Genomic DNA, 15770 nt, shown 5'->3' with positions numbered 1-15770 from the left:
TCTAACTGAACTGGACATAACTCCAGGCACTGCAGTATTTTTAACTCCCCAACGGTCCCCACCCCTCACCCCCATGATTCGAACGGTGAGGCCAAGGTTAAGAAAGCTTATTCAGCACCGATCGCTGGGCTCCATCTCCAGAATTTCGGACTCTTAGATCAGGGGAGGGACGGAGAGTCTGCCTGAATTTTCACCCAGCGCCAGGTGCTGTTGGGCGGGGACCTCACTTGGAGAACCACTGCTTTAGGGGAACTCGTCTCACAAATAAGGCCACGATCCACTAAGTGGAGGCCATCCTGGTGGCCCTCTTTAACAACCATTAGATCAATTTATAGGGTAACACCAATTGCAAAAGGTCACGGAGTCCAGGGAACCCTCACTCTGTCTTGAAGTGAAATGCATTGACCTGAGTGTTGCAGGTCCCTCTGCACCCCACGCCCCACCCCACAGGCTCCCCTACTCACCTCTCGCTCTCGTCAGCGGCTTTCTCGGCTTCCTCCAGTTTTTGCAGGGCAGTGGCCAGGCGCTCCTGGGCCCGGTCCAGCTCTTCTTCTACCAGCTGGATCCTACGGTTCAAGGAGGCCACCTCGGCCTCCGCCTGTGTTTGAATGAGAACGGACAGAAGTAGGACTGAGACTGGGGCTGAGCGCCAAGCAGAAGGCAGGGTCCGATGCGGCAACGCCTGTCCCAGCGCAGACACGGACACCACGCACACACGCCCATCTCCCCCTTTCCCACCAGCTGACTTCGGTGCACTCCACAGGAAGAGTGGTTTAAAACACAGTTCCCTGCCCAGCCCAGTGCCACATAGCACCGCCTCCTTTCTGGACTTGGGTCAAGTTCCTGAGCACACTGGTGTCAGGAAAGGTGTCTGGCGAAGGGCTCCTCCCGCCTGAGCTCGGGCGTCCTGCCCTCTCTGCAGTCTGCTTTCAAGTGTCTTGTAAAGTGGAAAAATCAGAAGGAATTCGGATTATCTATTAATTTGCCGAAGTCAAACTGTTAACCCTCCAATGACCTTATTCTAATACACCAGGGGACTCACTAGCCAAGAGAACGTTTTTCAGAATAACGGTCCAGACCAGAACGCGGAAGGATGCAACGCTGGGCTACCCACCCCACCCCCAATCCCTGCAACCTGCTCCCCACCCCCCACCTTTTCAAAGGTGACACCAAGGAGCTCTTCTAACTACAACTACCTGCCTGACATACAAAGAGCGGGGGAGGAGGGGCGGCGCAGAAGAGAATGCTTGCTCCGTGTCCACTCCGTGTCCTGCAGATTTCTGAACTGTGACTCCCTTCTACTGCCACGGTCATCCCTCAGCCTCAGCCTCCTCCCGGCTGCTGTCAGTCCTCTCCCTTTCTGCAGCCCACACAAAGGCCCGGCCAGAACACAAGCCGCCCCATGCTTCCTCCTTGGCAGTGGAGTAAGAAACGGGGAAAGGAGGCAGCCTGCGTGTAGATGAACTCCGCTGGCAGAAAAGCCCCCCTGTCATGACTGCCTTTCTCGTCCCTGCACCTTTCCCGGTGGCTAGCACACGGACTGCCTCAGCCATGCAAGGACTCCACCTGCTCTGCATGCTACCCAGTTCAGATGCTTATCCAAGTGCTTGGTTAACATGATCTCTCTTCTACAGTCCAGATTGTGCCTGAATTCCATTACCCTGATTTCCTCCTGGCAGTCAGGGGTGGGAGCAGCTACAGAAATAATCTGGGTCACCAGCCCCTATGGGGAGGGATACAGCCCAAAAGACTCCTGTTAAGAATCAGCTTATTAACAAAAATTTCCAAATACAAACATGGGAGATTCAAAGTCCCGTAGGGTCTGGAGCTATATAACCACCAACCCACAGAAGAAAAGTCACGAGTCCACATAAGCTGAAGTTACCAAGAACCCGTTTGTGTCTCTAACTATACTGTTCAAAATACCACAAAGACAAGTATTCCCTGATCCTGTTTCCTCCAGGAAAACAGATGTCTCTTCGGACACATTTCACCTCACAAGTCCAAAAAGGTCAACGACTCAAGATAACAAGAACAAGTCAAGCTATCAGGCAAGGCCAATAAATCACGGCCGGTGCGATGATTTACCCCATCTCCCTCCGTCAAACGCCTAGGACTATAAAAAAGAATTGAACCAGATTCGGAGGAAGCTCATAAAATCTAAGTCTCCATCCAGCTCACCAGTAGTTCCCAAATGGAGAAGATAACAGACTACGGGGGCAGGGTGTACAGTTTCCATGACAACAATCTGGCAGGCAGTTTCTCCCACGAATCAGCAATTACAATAGAATTCTTCGCAAGGCTGAAGAGGGAGGAGAAGGCACCTCTTGGTGCCCTCCTGAGAGCAAGAGCACGCACACACACACTGACACACACTGACGGAGCCTATATCAAATGCAGAACCTGCCACGGGGTGTCCCCACCAAAGCTTCAGAGACCCTGGGGGGGGGGGGGGCACGCCAGTCACTGTTCTCTTTCTGCTCCTCCTACAGAAGATCAGTTCTCTTTACAAAGAAACAGAAGTTTGCAGGATCGAGATCTAGGACTATGTCTAAGGGAATAAGGGAGGACTTTTCCTTCAAGCCAGAACCTACGCACAACACCCATCCCTTCATCCCTTCTGGGTCAATCAAGTCCCGCAAGACACTGGGTGGGACGGCCTTCTGCAAACCAGAACAGGAAACATTAAACCTTGTGCTATTCTAATTACCCAAGGGTTAGCACGTCCAGATGTGGTTTTGAACTTTCAGCCCATCCACCTCTGCCCAGCCTGGGGGACAGACTCTGAGGTCTTTCCTTCAGGTAATAACAGGATCCTCCACATTAGAAGATGGCTGACCACACGGGGCGCCTGGATGGCTCAGTCGGTTAAGCACCCGACCTCGGCTTAGGTCATGATCTGGCCGTTCATGGGTTCAAGCCCCACGTCAGGCTCTGGGCAGACGGCTCGGAGCCTGGAGCCTGCCTCAGATTCTGTGTCTCCCTCTCTCTCTGCTCCTCCCCCACTCGCATTCTGTCTTTCTCTGTCTCTCAAAGGTGAATAAATGTTAGAAGAACAAAAAGAAGAAGGGGGAGGAGGAGGAGGCTGGCCACAGCTTCAGCTGTGAAAAGAGCGTGGCTTAAGTGCTACCATCCTCCAAACAGAAGACATTCCCCAGGCGCGCCACACACCTCAAGGCAAGGAAGTGCTGGGGCGCTGGTGCTCGGAGGCAAATCAGGGCCAAGGACAGAAGGGGATTAGCCTAAATCTGGCATTCTGCCACTCTGGGGTTTCTCTTTTTAGACAAAAGCCACAGCTGAAATTTTGATCAAAGGAAACCAGTAATGGAAGAGTGAGGCTTGGGCCTGTGAAGAAAGGAGTACTCCGGGGTTCACGGTGTCCACACAAGTGTATCTACCCGGGGTGACACTGTGTCCTTAGGGACTTTAAAGTCATGGGGGGGGGGGGGGGGGCAGGTGTGAGGAAGGGAGCAGAGCTATCTGCCACAGAGTAAACAAAGGTGGAGACTCCAGAGCAAAGGGCTGTTTGCCTCGCCCCAGGAGTGTGTGCGCCAGCCAACCGGAGGGAAAGAGAAAGGTAATCAGCAGGAAAGTAAACCTAAACCAAAGAAAGGTGATAAAGCCTGTTGCTGGGTCCACCCGACCCAGCAAAAGGAGAGCCACACAACAGGCGGTCCAATCCCCCCAGAGATTGGAAATGGGGAATAGGGCCAAAAGCCTGTTTTGTTTTGTTTTGTTAAGGTTTGCTTTTATTTATTTTGAGAGAGAGAGAGAGAGAGAGCACACATGTGCGTGCACATGAATGGGGGGGGGGAGGGTGGGGGGGAGGGGGAGGGAGGGAGACAGAGAATGACAATGAATCCCAAGAAGGCTCTGGCTGTCAGCATACAGCCCGATGTGGGCCAAAGTCAGACGCTTAACCAACTGAGCCACCCAAACCCAGACGCCCCAAAACCTGCTGTTTTAAAGCTCACTCGCTTCTTCAATAGTGTTTCTCAATTTTTCAGACCAGAAAAAAGGAGGGAAATACCAGAGTAAGTTAGGAGAGAGAGGTATTAAAAACAAATAAGGTGAACTGTATGTAAACTTAAAAATGGTTAAAATAGGGGCGCCTGGGTGGCTCAGTCAGTTAAGCATCCGACTTCGGCTCAGGTCACGATCTCACAGTTTTTAAGTTCGAGCCCCGCGTCAGGCTCTGTGCTGACAGCTCAGAGCCGTTTTGGATTCTCTGTCTCCCTCTCTCTCTGACCCTGCCCTGCTCACGCTCTGTCTCTCTCTCTCTCTCAAAAAGAAACATTTAAAAAATGGTTAAAATAGTAAATTTTATGTTACGTGTGTTGTTACCACCATCAAAAACAAAACAAACAGGTAAGGAAAAAGGATGCATTTGAACATTATGTTTATGCCCCCTGTTTAAGTTTAGCAAGAATTGCAAAGGAGGTTCAAAACCGAAAGTAGACCTGCCATGATGCTACACTGTGAAAGGTCAGTCTCCAGACTAACAGCAGAAAAGAAAGGCGGCTCCCAGAACAACTGCAGTCTCAGCTCTGGACTCACCCAGCTTCCCAACAAAGAGCGAAGGGTCACACAAAGCAACCAGAAAAATAATTAAGTGATGATCCCACAAACAGCATGAGATACCATCAGGGAGTGCCCAGCTTCCAGCTCCAGAGGAAGGAGGAGGCTGCCCAACCCACACTCCAGAACGCCTGAGAGGGTAACAGGCAAAGCCCAAGCACCCCTCCCTCCTCAGGAGGAGTTCAAAGTTCACCAGAGCAGAAAGCCAAACGGCTAAGCTCCCTCAAGCTGGGGAACAGAAAGAAGAAACTGGTTTCATCAACCTTTAACTATCACCCTACTTCCCCATCTGAAGACTTCCTCACTAGACCTCAACTCAGTAAGCAAATCCGGCAGGCACTGAGGAAGGAACCTTAAGGAACGTGTGGAGGTGCTCACTGCTCTGCCTACCACCTGGAAGACCAGGGGAAAACTGAGGCCAAGTTTTCCTGCGAGGAATCCGGCCGGGAGAGGGGAGGGGCGAAGGGGCGTCACCCACCCTAGAACTATCCCCAGGGTGCCCACACTTCAATGTTGAGCCTAACACTCTGCAGCTCAACACATGGCCGGTTCTTTAAAAGCCACCCTGCCTTCTTTAAGGGGATCTAGTCTCCAGAACAAAGGAGACGAGAAGTGTCACTAGCCATCGAGTCACCCAGCCAGTCCATCTCCCTTGAATTGATAATTAGAAGCTACTCACACTGGGACACCTGGGTGGCTCAGTCGGTCTCTTGATTTCAGCTCAGGTCATGATCTCACGGTTGGGGAGTTCGAGCCCTACATCGAGCTCCACTCTGACAGTGTGAATCCTGCTTGGGATTCTCCCTCTCTCCCTCTCTGTGCTCCTCCCTTGTGGGCACACTCGCTCTCTCGCTCTCAAAATAGGTAAAATAAACTCAAAAATATATATCGTGACCATGGGGGAAATCCCCTGAGAAAAAGACGACAGAGAAGACAAGACCCCAGCATTTCTACGCCCAGGTAGAAAAACAAGAGCATTCTAACAATCTCCCACTCTCCCCCCAAAACAGTAATTCTCAGCCACTCCCCAGAGGAGCAGCCAGGGAAAAAAAAAAACAAAACAAACCTGACCAGGCAAGAGAACAACAAGGAATACCAAAAAACCACAGAAGTTCCTCATAAGGTCTTCACATTTCAGCAACACTTACTTTTCTCTCCAGCCTCCAGATTCTCCAAAACCAAGTCAGGAGATCAGTTCCACCCACTAGCCTGTACCCTAGACCCTGGAAAGTCTTGTGGCTTACTAAAATTACTGGCCCTCCTCTAAGCAGAAAGCAGTTTCGAGAATCACCATTCATTTTATCATCATTTTATGTTCCAACTTCCAGCCGAGCCAATATTATCTTTAATAAAAAGAGACACCGTGGCGGGTAACTGGGAAACAACAGAGCGTCACCAGAGGCTCCTTGGAACCATTATTTTGTCTGCACGCACCACACTGCCGAGGTCAACCAGAAACCTTGACAGAAATTGGCACGCAATCCGAGTCTCGGCCACACCAACTGGCTTATCAGCTGCGCTTGGAAGAAGTGTTCTTGACCGGCTGGGCCTGCACTGATTACACTTCAGCAATAAAGGCCAGAATCCTGCAGAAGTCCCCGCCTTCCAGGTCGTCAGGGGTAGGGCCAGGCGAGTTTTGTTGGCTCGCACATTTGCACTAACATAGTGAGTGAGGTACCAACTCCTCCTGGGCGGCTTCGCGGCGGTTGACACAGTGGGTTTAGCAGTTGCCCCCACAAAAGGAAAGAGCCCCAGGCCGGAGGACGGGAGGCGGTGCTGTGGCCTTAACCCCCTCCAGGGAGGGCACCGCGCTTCCTCTCAGCCGACTGCAGCCTCATTTCCTGAGCTGGAGGAGGGAGCGGAAAGGCTGCCAGCAGGCCAGGCCGGGGGCTTTCCGGCGGTTCCCACCCCCACCCCCACCCCTGCACAGTAAGTCGGCCCTGCCCCTCCCAGGCCAGAGCAGCACCCACCTACTCTCCCCCCTTGGGCCGGAAACCTCTAACGAGAGCGAATTCCCCCCCACACCCCGCCCTTCACCGAGGAGTGGGGGAGGGAGAGGCCGCTGAGCCCCTCCCCTGGCCGCGCCAGCCTCCGAAGGACTGAATGAATGAGCGGGGAGACAGGAGGAGGAGGAAAACCACTTTCCAGGCCCCGCGAGGCTCAGTTCCTTCAAAGGTCAAGCCGGCTCACCCGAGCGCCCAGTTCCCCCTTCGTCCGCCTCAGGTCCAGCCGCGGGTGAGCCCCACCCATCCGCCGGCCTCCAACCTCATCTCCGAGTCAGCCGGCGCCCGCGGCCCGCGCTCCGCCGCGAAACCAAGGGCCCCCCTTCGGGGTCCCAGCCGCTGCAGCGCCCGCTCCCCCTCGCGCGCCTCGCCCTCTCCGTACCTGCTCCCGTGCCCGCCTTTCCCCCTCCACTTCCCGCTGCAGGCGCTCGGCCCTCTCCTCGGCGTCATCGGCTTGCTGCTGCAGAACCTGGATCTTGCGCTTCACCGCCTCGATGGTGGTGATCCCGGCCATGGTGCCCACCCAGCCCCTGCTCGCTCTCGGCTTCCTGCCTCCTCCGCTCGGCGCTGCAGCCGCTTCTCACCCCCACTTCCGCCTGCTCCTCCCTGAAATACCGGAACTCGCCCACCCGCCCGGATGTGGCGTCACCGCCGCGCCCTGCCGCGACAGACCCCGGGCGGGCGGCCCTCGGCGCGAGCGCGGGGCGGGGCCTTTCCCAGCCCAGCAAAGGGGGGCGGGGCAGCGCCGGGCGCGGGCTACCATGGCAACCGGAAGGCGCGCGACAGGCCGCCCTCTGCCCCGCAGCAGGTCCGCCGGGCCGCGCGGCGTCCGCCTTCACCGCGCACCCGACGCCGCCCCGGCTTCCACCCACCGCACACAGGCTCCAAACTCGGGTGCCGGGACAGGCCAGGGCTTGCTGGGCCCCAGCCTCAGAAGAGCCCGGCTCTGCAGCCTCCGCTCCGCTCCGGGTGGGCCCAGGTAGGTTCTCTCCCACCCTAGCCCACCGCCTGAAAGTCAAGGCAGGGAATTCCGGGGGTGAGAGAAAAGGCCAGGATGGCGGACTTCTCGTTCCCTTGGCATCGGTACGGATCTCGTCCTTCCCCCGTCACCTTGGAGGGTCACTGTGCACCAGCGATTCACCGACCTGCCAGGCCTTCCGAACCTTGAGTAATTTAGGTATGGTGATCAGTCGTCACATTTCTCTGTGCAGGTGAGAAAGATTTTATCAGGAAGGAGTCCTCTCTTACAGATCACTGTTACCAGACCCTTTGTGCAACAGCCACGTGAGTGCCTAGCAAACGTCCTGTGGAACCGAGCCTCTGTTCGGTGATAACTAAACAGTTTCACTGCCACTTCTACCTTCAGGTGCCCTGAGTTAGAAACTGCCTCCCAGTCCCTGCCACGTGGGACTTCTGGAAGCACAATAGTAAAGAGACTTGAAAAATTTACCTCCTGTTCTCTCCTACTTGTTTGTACTGTACGCCTGCCTTCCCTGTAAGCCATCATAACAAATGTCTCCTCTGCTGCGACTCTCTTTTCCCCTCAAAATTATGGTGCGGAGCAGGACTCGGGATTAAGACTCCTGATCCCTGAAATGACTGGTAGGTAAGACAGGTGCTGCCCTCAATGCCTGGTTCTGAAGAGAACTCCCTCCAGAGGCTTCCTCTTCCTATTTCCTTTTAGAAATACTGAGCAATGAGCTGTTTAGAGGAAACAATTCAAACAGTAAATAATTTGCTTGGTAGAGTACGCTGTGTACTGTTTTTTCCCTCCTGGAACTGGGAGGGAAGAACAGGGAGTAAACTCTACCCTGATGGCCTAAGAATTTTTCCAGCTCCTCTCGGAGAAGTCCGGTCAGAGAGAAGATGGAAACAGAAGTGAGCCTTTGGCATCTGGGTGATGATCAGCAGGGGGCGCTGTTTACCTCCCTTTGCCCTAGTGAAGCGGCCGGCGCCCTCAACGCAGACCAACCCAAGGCTGCTCGGGGCACCGCTGTATTCCTGAGTCTGGTAGATGTGAACACATAATCTTCTCTTGATCCAGGGAGACAGGTGGATTGACTCCTGATACCCTTTAAAGGCGTGATGGACGGGCAGCAAAGGGCCCAGTGCTAATGTTTTCCTGGTGACCAGCAGTACAACAATGTATCAGCAGGTGTTGTGTCCATCCCCCACCCCTCTGACGTCTGGTATTACTCTTTTGTCCTAACCTTGCACTCCTCTTTCCCCTTGCTTTACCCTAATGAGCTTCTGACTTCACCTCGGGTTGAGAAGCCCTGACACACGTGAATGTTCTTACTGCCATTGAACTGTACCCTTAGAAGTGGTTAAAATGGCAAACGTGATGTATGCTTTGTTACAATTTTTTGAAAACGATTTCCGACAATTCAGGGATGAAAAGGTGAAGCTTGTACTGACCTTGCCATACCCTTGCCCTTTTCCTTCTTCAAGCAATCCAGCAAATCCTGTGCTTTCCAGAAAAGCTGCTCAGATAACCAGAACTCCCTGTGTGAACATGCAGTCGTTGACTCCCGCCACTCCCTCTCCTGCCCTTATATCCACATCAGAGTAATCTGCCCTGTTAGCCTCGAGGGGAGGAGCTGAGCTGTGAACTTCCCGGGACACTTGCACTGGACGCGCGCCCTCCCCCCGAAGATGCAGACATCGTGTTGCTGGTGACTCTGACCCTTGCTCTCTGCTTCAAACCTATTGCTTCCTCCTTATTCAGCACTTTTTCCAATTCCTATAAACACTTCACTTTCCTTCTCTGATTCTTTGAGGCAGAAATCCCCCAACTTTTTCTGGGAAAGGCCAGACAGTACAGTTTTCCTGGCTTTGCAGGCCACGGGGTGTGTTGAGCTCCATGGGACAACGCCTGTAGATGATATGCAAACGAACGGGCATGGTGTCGTTGCAGTAAAACTGTACAAAACGAGGCTGTGACAGGATTTAGCTCACAGGTGGAAGGTTGCTAACCCCAGCTCTGAGAAAAAAAAACCTTTCTTCCTGCTTCCTTCCTAGCCTAACGTATTTCTGCCTGCTGCTCACAGCCTTCCTCCCCCACTTCTTGGCCTCGGGCACACCTCTGAGGGTACTCGCTGACTTGTAGGGAAAGCTAACAGGGGGAGAGAAGTTAAACAAGTTTTTCTACCCACATACTACATATTGAATGGGTTTTGGTGGGTTCCTATATAAACATGAGTAACTACTTTCGAGTGAATATACTGAACGCACCCTGTCTGGGTGGGGGATGACAGCGCGTGTCTGTATATGTGCAACAGCGTAGGACAGACAGAATTCATCCCCAGGAAATCCCTTTATCTTCCCAGTGAAATAGGGGTATCGTATCATCTAGAGCCTCTGTGTTTCTCTCTCCCAAGATCGAAGGTTAGACTTGTTTGTCCTTTCCTTGCTCCTGGACACACCTCCTCCAACCCACATACCTGCCGCTTTAGCCTTAGACTCTCCAGGAGCGTCGTCACCCGACATCTCATAAAACTCCCCTTAACCCGACACTGCCAGTTTGCGAAAACTTCTGTCCCTATGAGCCAGAGAGATCATCTATCCATCTAGACCCGGAACCTTGGTCAGGTAGTTCCAACAGGCCATCAAGCATCTGCCCAAACCTCTGGAGGTAACCTGTGTTTTCTGCAGTTTTCCAAGAAGGAAGAATTAATAGTTTGCAGGGGACTAAACTCTTGGAAACGACAAATATGTATAACGTATATGATCCTCTTTGTATCTCTGACCTCTGGCAGGATACGTTCAACAGCCCTCGTTACGTTCCCTGGCCACTGCAGGTGGCAGAGTGCCAAAGGGGAGATGATGGGCCTGAGAGCAAAGAGGCCAAACTTGAGGGTCTGGAAACATCTGCGAATGACCCACTCTGTCTATTTTCCAAAACCAGGCGCTCCTGGGGCACCTGGGTGGCTCAGTCGGTTAAGTGTCTGACTTCCACTCAGGTCGTGATCTCACGTTTGTGAGTTCAAGCCCCACATCGGGCTCCGTGCTGACAGCTTAGAGCCTGGAGCCTGCTTCAGATTCTGTGTCTCCCTTTCTCTCTGCTCCTCCCCCGCTCACGCTCTGTCTCTCTCAAAAATAAATAAACATTAAAAAAAGTATATGTGCTCCTAAAAATATGTGTATGTGTGGGTATATACATACATACATACATGTATATATATATGCTCCTATTTTCCTATTAACTCCGTGCTAAGAATTGACTGTATTTCCATCAATCCCACACTTTCTTTTGTTGCTGTTATGTCACTTTTCTTCCAAACATCTTTCCTTTGTCGCCTCTCATTTACTGTTGTGCTAAAGCTTTAAGCTCGAGGGTAAATGGAAGTAGGTGGTGACGGGATAAACATGAAGTGGAAAAAAACAATTTATTTCATGTTCAGATGGAAAAATTGAACCCAACTGCAGAGAAGCTGAGTGAGTGAGTCATTGCCACAGAGTAAGGTCTGGTGACCCCTTTTCCCCTGTAAGACTCCTTGTTGCTACCCAGCCCGTCATGAGCAATGCTTGCTGTGGTGTCTCCGTGGCACAAGGGCAGGTGCCCACAGTGGCCCAGATGAATAAACCCATAGAGGGCCAGGGTCATTGTGACCTCTTTTGTCCCATTGTGAAATCTGAGCTGGCTCTGCTGGGCGGTTGAGAGATGAGAGTTTCCCTATTAATATCCATATCTACGTGCCAGGGCTCGGACACAAAAGCGAGGAATGTGGCATGGGGGAGGAGGTGGGAAAAGTGATAGCAGTCTGGACCTGGAGACCCCTCCCTTTGTCTGGTCCTGGGAAACATAGTGAAGTTCCTGGGTTGAGGATGAGACAAAAATGAGACATTTAAGAACAAATGAACAGGCCATCGGGAGGGTATGTCAGCATGTGATTGTGTGCAAAAATGCACGCGAGCATCTGTTTCTACACCCTGGATCCACAAGTATGTATGTGTCCAAGCGTGGGGTTTCGTCCTATCAACATGGCGCTCTGCACATGCGGATTAACCCACCTTCCGACTCTGTCATACGTACGTCAGCAGCCTTCTTCTCTGCCAGCTCCAGCTTCTCCTGGGCGTCCTTCAGAGCTTCAGAGTACTTGTCCAGCTCATCCTCTGTCCCTTTCAGCTTCTTCTGCATGGCCGCCAGCTCGTCCTCCAGCTGCAGGAGCCCCGCGAGTCACACACAATGGAGCAGGCCCAGACCGGGGGCTCCCAAGCCCTGACAGACCCCTGTGCTCGTTCCCAAAGAGACACACTTTCTCCCTAGCCACTCCCAGCCAACTGCCCTGGGAGTTATGCCTTGACCTGTGACCCTGGGATCTCTGACCTTAAGATGACCAAGCCATGGTGGGTTTTCATCCAAGACCCTGGGATGGTAAGGGTGTAGATGCCTGTGACTCAAGACTGGCTCAGTCGGTAGAGCCATGTGACTCCTAATCTCGGGGTTATGAGTTCGAGACCCACGTTGGGTGTAGAGATTACTTAAAAGTAAAATCTTCAAAAAAGATCAAGGGAAAAGAGATCCTGTGTGCCCAGCCCCCGCGTTTTCCTCTAGAAACTGGGTTCTCCCAGAACACGATCGACCCCATTTAGATCTGGCAGACACACCAGGGCTCAGAGGGGGCTGCTGGATTTCCCAAGGTCACACGGGCGCTCTGGAGCTGAGACGCTGGATGTCCTCTGCCTATCCGGTGCGGCTGGGGAAGAAGAGAGTCCCTCCCGCCCAAAGAACAAGCTGGGCTGGTGGTCACTGCCTCTCCCACGAGAGCCCTCTCCCATCTCCCAGTCTTGCTCGCCGGCAGGCAAGAGAGAGCGGTGCCAGCACCCACCTGCTTGCTTCTCTCTTCTGCCTGCTTTTGCTCCGCTTCAGCTTGCTCTGCCCGGTCCAGAGCATTCTCCTTGTCCAGCTTCAACATCTGCATCTTTTTCTTGATGGCCTCCATCATGAGCTGTGGCTGTTGGTGAGCTCGCCTGTGAAACCTGGAGAACTGGAGGCCAGGGCAGGAGAGGAGGGCAGCTGGCTGAGTGACTAGGCGGCCCCCAGGCTCGAGCCTTTTATCTCTGCTCACGGCTCCACCTCTTGATCCTAATATGGTCTTTCCAGCTCCTTCCATCCCATTATTGTTCTCCCTGGGGGAGCGCAGGGTGAGATACTTTGATGGACTGACATCACCAGCAAAGAAAAATTGGGGAACAGCTGAGGCTGATTTTAGACAATGGAAAGTGGGGGAGGGGAGAGGTTCTCCCTGACCCTGGCACGTTCCACCCTCTGGGCAGCTCTGTGGGTGTTTGAAAAGAGCGAGGGGAGGGGAGAACGCTGAAATACAGGAGGGTACTTTGGCAGTTCTAGGAGCGTAGCTTTCACCCAGAGGGCCCTAGTTGCCCTTCCGTTTCCCCATCACCCTCACCCCCCTCTGTGCTGGATGCTGGTCAAAGGCCACTGGTTGGGTTTTACCTTTTGATTCCCAGCATTCAGGGAGCTTGAGCAACAGTGAAAAAGGAGAGGTCACTCGTGATGATCCCTGACAATTGCCCCGGATCCCCAGATCAAATTACTGTGCTATTTCAAGAGTCTCTAATTGGCAGGGAGACATCATTCCTCCCCGTTAAGAGCCACAGGGACACAGTAAGCGGTGGCCGTCGGTCCCTGGAAGGTCCTCCCAGAGCTTCAAGTGAGGTGGGGGAGAGAAGCAGGGGAGGACCAGAGTAATCTGGGCGGGACCATGCCCTCTGTTTGCCCACAGTGGTCTTTAGGTAGAACTTTCATACCCACACTGACCAAGCGCTGTGCTGCTCTCCACTCTTGTCCTCTGCTCTCTCCTTACCCAACCTACCGCCATCCACACATCACAGTCCTCATCGGTGCCAGCTCTGTTCTCCCTGGCTTGACTCCAGGCCATGTTCATTCCTCCACTTGGAGCCTGTTACTGACAGGTGGCAATTGATCCCAGTACACCAGTGCCACACAATCTGAGAATATGCCAGGGGAGAGGTGGGCACTGTTCAAGGTGACCAGAGCCATCAGAGAAGACTATGAATGTGTCTAATTAGTCATATGTCAAGGAAAGATGGCTAGCGTTAACACTAAGCCCCAGCAGTGGGGTAACTGAGACACCCACCAGGGCACGGGGCAAAACTGGAGTCTACTCTTGAGGTCTTCCAGTCACTAGAGGTGGATGGGCAGAGAGGCTATCAATTGACTCTTGAAGGGAAGCAGAGAAACCAAAGACCCTCGCTGCAGGACTGGTGAACAAGAGAGTCCCAGGGCCAGGAAGCAGCAGTGAATAAGGGTGGAGGCAGTATTGAATAAGGAGGAAAAAATACAAGGACAGAAGATCAGAGCTACATCCCTTCCAGTAAAAGGGAAAGATACGGGACGAACTGCAACTCCAGTTGCTGCTCTTGTACTCCCGCACTAGCTCTCCAGCCTAAGAGTGAGACCCACGTAAGTTGCAGCCACCGGTGTTCCGAAGGGACCCTGGAGATAAGCGGTTCGGTAAAGGGGCCCCAGAGGTTGATGCCAAATTGCCCACTGCTGTAAGAATATGTTTGATATTTAGTTGGTTCCTAATTAAACAACCCAATATCAAACATATCACACAGAAGCCGGCAGGAGAGTTTTGGTGGTCGTCTGCCTTCCTCCCCTCCAGCCACCAAGCTTGCCTACATGGAGAGCCATCTCCTTGGGGAAGGACGCTGACCCCTGCTCTTTGCCTCCCAAGACAGCTGGCTCTCACTCGTCTGCCCTTCGTGCTGTCCCTGTATCAGCTCCTCTCCCACCAGCGCCTGGCCTTTGCTGGATCACGTTGGCCCAGACCAGGAAGCCTGTCTGGCAGGGCTCCACATCCGGACACCTATCCTCTCCAAGGGCTCCCACACAGAGCTTCTCGCCCTGATGTCGCGCCCATGGCACTGAAGGCCGGCCCAGCCGCCTGCCCTCCCCAGCCTCCTTCCCACTGCCCTGAGGCTTTCTGGGGGAGGGCCTTTTGGGGGGGGGGTGTTTGTACACCCTGCTTTACCTTTCGAACGGAACTCCTAACCTTCCAGATCACCCCGCCAGACTGCTGAGGGCCTTTCAGCCCACAGCATCCTGGAGTCCTCCTGTTCTGAAGTACTACAGAGAAGTGGCCATGAGAAACTTCCAGCGCGCTTCTTCCATCATCTTGTTCCTTCTCCCCTTCTCCCCATGTCTTCCAGGCATCCTCAAAGTCACCCTTGGGTGTCCGGAAGAGGTGAGGGACCTGTGCCCCTGGCGGGCTCCAGCCTGGGCTCCGGAGAAGGTATATGGCCTGCCCTGCCTGGCAGAACTGAAACGAAGACTTTAGGAGATCGAGGGCGGAGCCCCTCTGCCAGGAAGAAGCCCACAGGCCTTGGTGCTCTTCTCCCAGCGTCTTCCCTCACAGGGGTCCAGCCTGGCTCCCCGCCGGGGGGGTTTCTTCTGAGGAGGATCAGGTCTGTTGACCGTCATGCGGCAGGCGGGTGTGTCTCCGCTGTGGCAGAACGGAGCCCGAGTTATAGCTGCAGCGGGTGGCCGTGCGGGGGTGGGCGGGGGTGCCCTGCTTCAGCCCCAGGCCTGTTCCATGTGTCCGTGTTCCCATTAGTCCAGATTCCCACCCCCACCCTGCCCCACACATATACCCACTCCACAGTGCCCTTGATCTAGATCAATAGCTTGTCCAAAGCCCCAGTCGATGCCCGTTGTGCGCCTCCGGCCCTCCAGGGGAAGGCTGACAAGAGGGCGCGCAGCCCCATGCTAACCCTGTGGTGTCGTTTCGTGTCCTTGCTCCCCATGGCTCTTACTGGGGGGGGCGGGGTGTGTGTGTAATGCTTGTTCTCGTGACCACCAGCCTTACCCTCACCCCCATGTTCAGCTCCCTTCTCTGGGAGCCTCAACTACCCTGGTGAACCAGAGGCTAGGAAGTGACAGGAGCAAAAAGCACCTCATGTTTGGGGACATTGATGTAGAAGAGGAGCAGTTCTCTCAGAAGGAGACTGACCTCGGGGCTTGATTAGGCAGGCCTCAGGTGGCCCCGATAAAAGGGATCTGACTCTCCTGGCGGTGCCTCCTGTGTGGCCATCTCGAACCAGGCCGGACCCTCTGGGGCTGGAGGTGGAGAAGGTGCCAGCTCCAGAAGGAAAAGGGGCTGGCTGGGTGGCTATGACCCGGGGAAACAGTTGATGTGATCA

General features: G+C 53.8%; 2 protein-coding genes across 9 annotated transcripts in view; one reads left to right on the top strand and one right to left on the bottom strand.

The window, feature by feature from the left end:
- Positions 1 to 7096, bottom strand: part of TPM3 (tropomyosin 3) — a 23068-nt gene extending 15972 nt beyond the window's left edge. For 6 of the 7 annotated variants that reach the window (XM_047841479.1, XM_047841478.1, XM_047841480.1 and 3 more), the window contains exons 1-2: positions 6964 to 7096; positions 465 to 598 (exon numbers count right to left, since the gene is read on the bottom strand). In XM_047841479.1, the coding sequence (XP_047697435.1) occupies positions 465 to 598; positions 6964 to 7095 (266 nt within the window). In that variant the 5' untranslated portion in view covers position 7096. Of the gene's footprint in view, positions 1 to 464; positions 599 to 5726; positions 6261 to 6963 lie in introns of those variants that run through there. The other variant, XM_047841477.1, reaches the window with a different exon arrangement.
- LOC125155797 (translation initiation factor IF-2-like) lies at positions 7076 to 15770 on the top strand. 2 transcript variants are annotated; one of them, XM_047841475.1, is made up of 2 exons: positions 7076 to 7560; positions 14781 to 15770. In XM_047841475.1, the coding sequence occupies exons 1-2, from the start codon at positions 7076 to 7078 to the stop codon at positions 15244 to 15246; spliced, it is 951 nt and encodes a 316-aa protein (XP_047697431.1). In that variant the 3' UTR covers positions 15247 to 15770. The 2 variants fall into 2 exon arrangements, with proteins under 2 accessions (XP_047697431.1, XP_047697432.1); XM_047841476.1 differs by lacking the exon at positions 14781 to 15770 and adding an exon at positions 7793 to 8030.

This window comes from Prionailurus viverrinus, chromosome F1, assembly GCF_022837055.1.
Source record: "Prionailurus viverrinus isolate Anna chromosome F1, UM_Priviv_1.0, whole genome shotgun sequence".
In the NCBI taxonomy this organism is placed as follows: domain Eukaryota; kingdom Metazoa; phylum Chordata; class Mammalia; order Carnivora; family Felidae; genus Prionailurus; species Prionailurus viverrinus.
The sequence above is the reverse complement of the archived record's forward strand: the minus strand, read 5'-3'. Positions and strand labels throughout refer to the sequence as shown.